Source organism: Megascapheus bottae, chromosome 28 (genome assembly GCF_031878675.1).
Source record: "Megascapheus bottae isolate mThoBot1 chromosome 28, mThoBot2.hap1, whole genome shotgun sequence".
NCBI classification, from domain to species: domain Eukaryota; kingdom Metazoa; phylum Chordata; class Mammalia; order Rodentia; family Geomyidae; genus Megascapheus; species Megascapheus bottae.
In genome coordinates, this window is record NC_143536.1 from 16,354,547 (window position 1) to 16,363,855 (window position 9,309).

Sequence of the window (9,309 nt, forward strand, 5' to 3'; positions counted from 1 at the left end):
TTCTCCCTCAGTTCCACCTGGCACCCTGTGACCTTCACCCTAGCAGTCCTAGTGGCCTAGCAGGTTCCTGCTGCTTCAACAGGCCACTGACCTGGTCTGTGGCAGGTGTTCCATCTCACTCCCCCACCCCGCTGCCTCCTGTACACACATAGTAATGATAGTGCTTGGGGACAAGGGCTAGTGCTGGGAAGGCCAGGAGGCTCACAGAGACTGTGCCAGGGAAAAAGTGGGGGACTAGGCATCTCAGAAGCAACGGAGCCAAGGCGAGGTCTCTGTCACCATGTTGTGGCTGCACATCAGGCACGGAGCCATTCTGCTGGCTCCAATAGAGTGAAGAAGACCCAGAGGCAGAAACCAATCACATGTGCTACATGTAGCTATTTTTATTTCTCATAAAAGGATTGAGCCTTGTAGCCTCTCCCACTTGGGGGCTGCAATTCTCAAGACAGGGGCCAAGACCAGAAGAAGCCCAAGACCTGGGGCTTACGGGAGGTTGGGAGATACCCAGAGTACAAGGTGCCAGGCAACAGTCCAGCTTTCCACCTGGTCCTTTAACAGTCAGTCAGCTGCCAGGCTGGGCCTCCCTTTTCTTTATGATGTAATCCTAGTGCTTAAGCAAAACAGACAAACAAAAATCTCAAAGGTGGGTAAAAGTTGTAACTAGAGGCCTTGTCTTAGAAAGGGGCCTGTAGCTGGGTGCAAAGAAGTCCGTGACTGGAATTCGGGAAGACCAGCTCCACCTGGCTTTCTGGTAACAGTGGAAAAGGCTGTATTCCTAGCCACACAGGCAGTGGTGGCCAGCAGGGACTCTACTTGGTCACAGGACTGTCTTCCCCGTCTGACAGCCCCTCTGCTGCAGCTTCCGGATGAGTTCCAACAGGTTCATCTGCAGCGTCAGTTCCTGGGGTACAAACGGGACCCATGGGGATCAAGCTGACACCTGGTGCCCTTTATCAGTGGTTAAAAAAAAAAAATCCAGGAGTGTGGCCCAGTGGTAGAGTGCTTGCCTAGCATCGGGAAACCCTGGGTTTGATTCCAGAAGAGGTGCTGTGGCTCAAGTGGTAGAGCACTAGCCTCAAGAAAGCTAAGGACAGTGCACAGGTACTGAGTTCAAGTCCTAGGATTGGCGCGCGTGCGTGTGTGTGTGTGTGTGTGTGTGTGTGTGTGTGTGTGTGTGTGTGTGTGTGTGTGTGTGTGTGTGTGTGTGTGTGTGTGTGTGTGTGTGTGTGTGTGTGTGTGTGTGTGTGTGTGTGTGTGTGTGTGTGTGTGTATCTCCAACAGGGTCTGTCAGGTCCTGGGCAATGAGGCTATGGGACGGACTTCCCAGCGGAGGCTGGCCATGCCTCTCTTCTCAACAGGGTTGAGTCTCAGAATGGCAGACTCAAGTGTGGCATGCAGGAAGGAAGCCATGAGCGCTTGTGGGACATAGCAGGACTAGGGAAGGTGGCGGGTGGGACTGGCCTCTAACCTTCCTTCCATTTCATCCTATGTACCACTGATTAGTGGTAAAAACAGACAAGACAGACTACCAGGTTCCCACACAATGATGGCACATGCCTGGGATTCTAGCACTAGAAAGGCTGAGGCAGGAAAAGGGTGCCAGCCTGTGCTATACATCAAGACTGTATCTTAAGGAAACAACTGTGACTCCCCAAAGTGGCAACACCAAACTCCACCCACGCTGTAAGCAGGGTAGGCCTGGGCACTGACCTGAGGGTTAGTGGTCACGTAGAAGCCAGCTACTCCTGCCTTCTCCAACGTGCTCTGCTGATCAGCTACTTTCCGGTCCAGCTCCAGGACGATCTTCCTGTCCATGGCCTGCTGCTCCTCTCGGATCCGATGCTCCATTGCCTGCAGCAGGCAAGACATGAGGACGGCTGTAGACTCAGCCTCCTGTCTGCCTCCACCTCCTGGCTATCTTGCCTAGCAATAGCAATGGCTCCAATACCACCCCCCAGGCCTCTTCCTTTTCTGCCTGCATAAAGCCTCAAGAGGCTTTACAACAACTCAATCTGGGGATACCTTGGGGCTTGCCACACATCTAGCTATCCTCACTCCCACTCGCATGGTTCACTGATTATATGCGGGTCTCTAGCTGACTTGGAAGCAGGTCAAGCCCCTTCCTGGCTGGCACTCATTCTACCACTGTGCTTATGTGCTCGAAGCCACCAGGGACTCCCCTGACCTCATTCAGCACCTGCTGTGTAGACCTCAGCTACAAGGAACCATTGGGGAGCATAGTGCTCATAGAGGGGCTATCATCTTAGAAGTGAGATCCCAGCCCTAGAGAAAAGCCACTAGCTTCAGGCCCAGAGTAGCCAGCCAGCAGCTCCCAGAGCTACCTTGAGTCGTCTTCAGTCAGGGGGTACCCACAGGAAAGAGCCAGACCCAGCCACCATGCCCCAGCCATCCTACCTCCAGTTCTCGCTGCTGAGCCGCCTGGAGTACAGGCAGATTGTGGGGCCGACAGGACTGTTGGGCTTCCAGATGTTTCTGTCGCATTGCCTGCCTAAGCACTGGGAAAGGACAGGAGTCTTCAGCAGTAGCAGACATTGGGGTGCAGGGAGCAGCCTCAAAGCAAGGTGAAGAGGTATGTACCCCAGGATATACCCTTCTCCCACCCCCAGCCAAACACCTATCTCAAGATCTTGCCCTGCCTAAGATGGGCAGGGGGAGCTTTGGGTACCCCAATTCTGCCCTTAAGCAGGGCAGGATGTCTAGCATCTTACTGCATCTCCATCTTTGGGACTCCCGAGGTGGAGGGTAGTAAGGAAAGTGAGTCAACTACCATGGGGTTGAGCCCAGAGCTGCAGCCCAGGCTCCAGATCAAAGGAAGGTAGAGGTGGGGCCCGTTATGGAGGCCTTGGGGCTGCTGGACTCAGATGGCACAGTCCCAGGAACACCAACATCTCTGAGTCACTCACTGGTATTCAAGAAGCAGAGGCTTAGAAAAAGGGGATGTGAAGTCTCTGCCTGCCTGTCAGTAGTGTGGCTGTGCCGCTCCATCCTTACAGTGGACACAAAGCTGCTCCTTCCCTATTGACTGTAAGTCCCTACACAGCAGGCAGGGGAAGAGGGTGAGAGGCCTCAGGACTAAGCCTAATTGAATCCCTGTAGATTCTGTGCTAGAGATTCTATGTTGCTTCAAAAACGGTACAGGCCACCACAGACCTGTGCAGACTGTCCACTCTAAGAGGAAGCATGAGCTAGAAACTACCATATAGCCAGTTAAATGCCTACACCTTACTGGTTTCGGTATCAAAAGTCTTAAAAAACAAAACGAAACAGGGCCGGGAGTTTGGCCTAGTGGTAGAGTATAGGCAGCATGAAAACCCAGATTTGATTCCTCAGTACCGCATACATAGAAAAAAGCCAGAAGTGGTGCTGTGGCTCAAGTGGTAGAGCTCTAGCCTTGAGAAAACCCAAGGCCAGTGTTCAGGCCCTGGCCCAAGCCCAGGGCTGGCAAAAACAAAAAACAACATTACTTCTAAGAGACTCACATAAGGGCTATACATACTTCTGTGATGGCATTTACCATATCCACATCTGACATACACAAAAGCAAGAGCCAAGACATCATCATGAACACTGGGACAAGAGACAGACTCCCTAGTTAAGTGTCTGGAGTTCACAGGAGGTGGAGCAGGAGTTGAGGCAGAAGAGAGATGTTGTCTGCACTCCATTTATCAAACACTGCCACAAGTCCCCGTAGCTACAACCAGCTGCCTGCTCAGAAGGGGCCTCACCTTAATAATGAATGACCAAGGAAAGAAAGGGCAACCAGTCACAATTACCACCTGCTAACTCAGCTGAAGGACAGAAAGAACACTAACACAAGCCTGCATTGCCAGCCTACCAAAGCCTAACCTGAGCCTTTTACTTTGCTTTTTTTTGGGGGGGGGTGGAGGGGGGTTCTGGTCTTGAACTCAGGGCCTTGTAATTGCTAGGCAGGTGATCCACACTTAAGCCACACCTCTAGCTCTTACTATGGTAATTTTCTGGGGCTAGCCTTGGACCATGATCCTCCTACCTCTTCCTTCCAGGTGCCTAGGATCACACCTGCCTCCTGGCCCAAACACTTCCAAAGGACTAATGGCAAGGGGGCCAGTTACCCCAAAACTGCTAAGGGACTCCTTGAAGAAGCAGCCAATTTGGAACTGAGGCCAGGAAAGAAGGAAGATGAGGCCGGAAGTGCGGCCTAGTAGTAGACTGCTTGCCTAGCATGCACAATGCCCTGGGTTTGATTCCTCAGTATCACAAACACAGAAAAAGCCGGAAGTAGTGCTGTGGCTCAAGGGGTAGAGTGCTAGCCTTGATAAAGTTCAAGGACAGTGTCCAGGCTCTGAGTTCAAGCCCCAGGACTGTCAAAAAAAAAAAAAAAAAGGAAAATGGGAAAATGAATCCAAACACATTTCTGTACCAGAAAACAAGACTGCTGGAAGAACAATGGGATGTACCAGAAGCCTCCCCGAAGCTCCCCAAACTGCTCAATAGAGCAATTTGGGCACTAGGAAGAATGAGCCAAGTCAGATGTGGTGGTACATGCCTGCAATCTCAGAACTCTGGAATTGGGGCAGAAGATTGTGAGTTTGAGGTCAGCCTGGGGTATACCACTTAAAAAAAAAAGGCATGCACTTTGGATTTGTGAACAACATGCATCTTACACACACACACACACACACACACACACACACACACACACACACCAAAGTGCTTTTACAAAACACAATTGCACAGCTAGGTGCTGGTGGTTCGTACATCTAATCCTAGTTACTCTGCAGGCTGAGATTTGAGAATCACAGTTGGGAGCCAGCAGACAAATCCATAAGACTAACTCCTAATCAATCAGCAAAACGCTGGAAGTGGAATCATGGCTCAAGTAGTAGAGCAGCAGCAGTGAGCAAAAAAGCTGAGCAAGAGTGTGCAGTCCTGAGATCTAGCCTCAGTACTGGCAAAACAAATTACAATTTCCCAAACATCTAGGGAAGAAGCAATTCCACACAAACCACAAGCTCCTCCAGAAATCTAGACCTCTAAACACATACTAGACAAAAATATTACAAGAAAATGACAAACCAAGCCAGGTGCAATGGCTCACACCTATAATCCTACCTACTCAGGAAGCTGTGATCTGAGGATTGAGGTTCAAAGCCAGCCTGGGCACTAAAGTCTGAGACTTTTATCTCCAATTAACCACTAGAAAACCGGAAGTGGCCCTGTGGCTCTAGGGGTAGGACGGTAGCCTTGAGCTGAAGGAAGAGCTCAGGGACAGCACCCAGGCCTAGAGTTCAAGCCCCATGATCGACAAAAAAAGAAAGAAAATGACAAACCAATGCCATCATGAACAGAAGCAAAAATTCTTATGATTTTCACAAGTCACATCCAGTATATATAAATGAAAATAACATTGTTACCAAGCAGAATTTATTTCTACCACATGGTTCACTTCAGGAATTCAGAAATCAATGCAATTCATTCTAGTAACAGAAAAAACAAAACAAAAAAACCCCCAAACAAACAACAAAAAAAACCCCACGTGGCTCATTTCCACAGATGCAGAAAAAGGATTTAAGAAAATTCATTTCTGATAGAAAAACACTAATTTCAAGTCTGATATCACCTGCGCTCATAAGAAACAGCCTTGCATCTTTCAGAGGAATTTTTTGCCATTCACCCAGCATCAAGCCTCCACCTGCCATCCAATTTATAAGAAACAATGTTGTAGAGAAACAAGTTAAATTACAGTGTGGGTGTGCTGATAAATTTTAAGCTAGACAAGCCTACAGGTAGATTGCACTAGATGCTTCAAAAACCCAATGAATGCAGCCAGGTATCATGATGTGTAATGAATCTCAGCTACATGAGAGGGAGAGATAATGGACCAAAGTCTGCAGTCTGGGCAAGAACACCAGACCCTATGGCAAAACAAAGGAAAAGTGGGGCCTGGGGTGTGACTCAAATAGTAGAGCACTGCTCTGAAAACTCTTGAATTCAACCCTCAATCCTGGAGGGAGTGGGGAGAAGGTCAGTTTAGTGCCACTATGAATACTAGAGAACTAGAGTCTATTCTAGAAGAATGGTGATCAATTAAGCAGAGAACAAGAATCAATTGCAGTGTATGAACTTTGACTGGATTATTTATGAAGTAACAATTTCAAACACCTTGGGAAATGTGACCATGAACTAAGTCAGGAGATGCTCTGGAATGATTTACCATGGTTGCGTATTGGAGCATTTTTGTGAGTAGTGGAACATTTTTATTCTAGGTCATGGGCTCTTAACCTAAACTAAGGTTGATGCACAGGGTTGTCTGGAGTATATTTGGGTGTCATCACTCGGGAAATGTGTCACTGTCAGCCTGTGATGCACAAGACAGTGTTTCACAATAAACACCTATCCAGCTCCAAATGTCAGCCGTGCTGGGATGAAAATCCTGGTCTTGAGAAATGCTGAAGATACCCCGGTGAAGAACTATGAACTGAAAAACTAAGGCAAATGATGAATTGTTGAATTTAGGTGGAGCGCCTAAGAGTATTCTCTCTGCTGTCCTTACACTTTTCTAAGCACACATTCGTTTTGTAAGAAAAGGTTTGAAAGAAATAAGCAGAAAGGGGAAATCTGATGGCGCACAGGGAGTTAGTTGCCTAGTACAACTCGGAGGAAGGGGCTTCCAAGCCCAGAGAACACATGGGAGGGGGCCAAGGCTGGGTCTCAAGGAGGGAGCTTGCAGAGTCGCTAAGGGTGTTGCAGGGGAAGTGTTGGGGAATTACCAGCGTAGTAGGTATGGTGCCCCAGGACCAACCTAAAGGGTGCTGCAGAGCTGTCAACATTGGTTCACCCACGGAGAGGGGATCTGTGGGCCGACCAAGAACAAAAAGAAAACGGAGCAGGAAGCAAGGATGACAAGCAAGGGGGCCTACGGGTCACCGAAGGCTCGGCACCCTTAATCGGGTGCATCCGCGGCGCCCCTGGCCAGGGGTCTCCAGCCGCGTGGAGACGGAGCGCTCCCCGGGACCGGCTAGCACCGACCGACCGCGGAGGCGCGCGCGTCGTCCCTCCGCCTCCACCCCCAGCGCACCTCGGTGCTCGTTCTGCAGCCGCAGGCGCTGGTTGTACAAGCTCTTCTCCGTGAGGTGCTGGATCTCCAGCAGCCCCTGCACGATCTCGAACACGGTGCCGTCGAGGAGGGCCAGGGCCAGGTCGCTGAGTGTGGTGTAGGACAGGCGCTGCTGGAAGGAACTGCGGGCGGAGGGACGCGGTGAGCGTGGGCCGGGGACCCCCCCCCCCCCGAGCAGTGCCCCGCTGCTCTCCCCGGCCCGAGACCGCGCACCTGGGCAGCTCCTTGACCAAGCTCTGCAGTGCCGACAGCAGCTGGTAGTGCCGCTCCTGCTGCCGGGTTCCGTCGGCGGACTCGTCTAAGGCACTGGTGTAGCGCTCCATGGCGCCGGGGTCCAGCGGCCGCTCCCCACGGCGACGCGGGCCCAGCTCCCGCCAGTCAGGGTGGGGCGCGGCGCTGAACGCCACGCCCTCTCTACGTCACTCCTGAGCGCGCAGCGCCTCGGGCGCCCCGCCTCCTGCGTCATCCCAGAGACTTGGAACCCCGCCCCTCAGGTTCCCAGGAAAGTCTCTCCTAGCCACGCCCCCAGCCCCCCCCCTGCGGTCCAGCCCTTTGCCAGTCTAGATGACTGTCGAGAGTGACACCGATCAGATATCGCGATATTTTGAGGAAGGCGGGCTCGGCCCTTCCGTTACAGAGTCTGCGCAGGCCGCGGCCCCGCCCCCGTGCCGCTGGACGCCGGGCGCGCCGTTCTCTTCCGCTGCGCGGGTCCCGAGGAGCCGGAAGCCGCGGACGCCGCGCGCGCCATCCCGGCCCAGAGCGTGAGGCAGCTCGGGGGGGTCTTTCAGCAGCTGGTCTCTCTCCCTGATGGTTTTTAGAACGTGACGGTCCCACTGGTGCGGTAAAGACACAGTTCTGCCCAGGCGCCGGTTCTCAATCGTTGTCATCCATCAGGCTGAGATCGGAGGATGGTGGTTCGAAGCCAGTAAAAAGCCGGGCCTCGAGGGTGGTTAAGATGGTAGAGCACCAGCTTAGCCAGCAGCCAGAGCAGCCTGACGCCCTGAGTTCAGATCCCCGTACGACTAAAACTCTGTTCCAAGCGAAACGAGAGCCAAGTGTGAATGCCCATGGCTCCAGATTTGGGTTATCCTGCATCTCGCCTCCCCCCCCCCCCCTTCTCTGGAGCAAGAGATGACACGAATCTCTGCACAGAAACAGGCTACAGATCAATGCCATGTGGCCGTTTGAACTTCCACACACCCAGGCATACCTTCCTGATCCAGGCACCTTTATCTTGGGCCTTGATCAGGCCCCTGGGGCTAAGACCTCATTCATTGGAAAGGGTGACTAGAGGCTTGAAGACTACCTGAATTGCTCAAGGCAGAAGTGTAAGCCTGCCTTATCTCTATTCTGCCTTATCTCTATCAGCCCTACAGGGGTCCAAAGTCACCCTCAAGAGAGCAGAGGTAACATGAGATGGAAAGCTGTGAAGCCATAGAAAGATGAGGGGTGGTAAAGAAGAAATAGACCCTTGTCAGAGGGTATTAGTGAAGAGGGTTGGGCTATCAACAAAGATGAAGTAGGCGAAATATGGTTTGAATTTTTTTTTTTTTTTTGCCAGTCCTGGGCTTGAGCTCAGGGCCTGAGCACTGTCCTTGGACTTTCTCAAGGCTAGAGCTCTACCACTTGAGCCTCAGCACCACTTCTGGCTTTTTTTTCTATGTATGTGGTACCGAGGAATCGAACCCAAGTCTTTGTGCATGCTAGGCAAGCACTCTACCACTAGGCCAAACTCCCAGCCCCTCGTTTGAAAATTTTTTTTTCCTGAGTATGGAGTTTGAACTCAGGGCCTGGGCACTGTCCTTGAGCTCTTGCTCAAGCCAACACTCTACCATTTTGAGCCGCAGAGCCACTTCTGGTTTTTGAATGGTTAATTGGAGGTAAGAGTCTCACAGGGACTTTGTGCCTGGGCTGGCTTCAAACTGCAATCCTCACTCAGATCTCAGCATCCTGAGTGGCTAGGATTACAGGCACTGGCGCCTGGCTTGAAACAGGTTTTTTTTTTTTTTTTTTTGCCAGTCCTGGGCTTGAGCTCAGGGCCTGAGCACTGTCCTTGGACTTTCTCAAGGCTAGAGCTCTACCACTTGAGCCTCAGCACCACTTCTGGCTTTTTTCTATGTATGTGGTACCGAGGAATCGAACCCGGGTCTTTATGCATGCTAGGCAAGCACTTTAACCACTAGGCCAAACTC

The 9,309-nt window shown here is 51.5% G+C and overlaps 1 protein-coding gene across 1 annotated transcript; it reads right to left on the bottom strand.

The window, feature by feature from the left end:
* Positions 1-358: 358 nt before the first annotated feature.
* Positions 359-7,523, bottom strand: LOC150045328 (protein DGCR6). Its single transcript, XM_090320666.1, has 5 exons — positions 7,331-7,523; positions 7,079-7,239; positions 2,416-2,516; positions 1,711-1,851; positions 359-901 (listed from the first exon to the last, which is right to left on the bottom strand). Exons 1-5 carry the CDS (start codon positions 7,438-7,440, stop codon positions 818-820), a joined length of 597 nt encoding a protein of 198 aa, XP_090176792.1. The 5' UTR covers positions 7,441-7,523; the 3' UTR covers positions 359-817.
* Positions 7,524-9,309: the final 1,786 nt, after the last annotated feature.

What these genes read in the sequence shown, in the direction of transcription:
- LOC150045328 (XM_090320666.1), bottom strand. Translation starts at nt 7,440, where the DNA reads ATGGAGCGCTACACCAGTGCCTTAGACGAGTCCGCCGACGGAACCCGG. An exon ending in TTGGTCAAGGAGCTGCCCAG is followed by an intron (nt 7,240 to 7,330) that starts GTGCGCGGTCTC and finishes CTCCGCCCGCAG; the next exon opens with TTCCTTCCAGCAGCGCCTGT. An exon ending in ACGTGACCACTAACCCTCAG is followed by an intron (nt 902 to 1,710) that starts GTCAGTGCCCAG and finishes TTTGTACCCCAG; the next exon opens with GAACTGACGCTGCAGATGAA.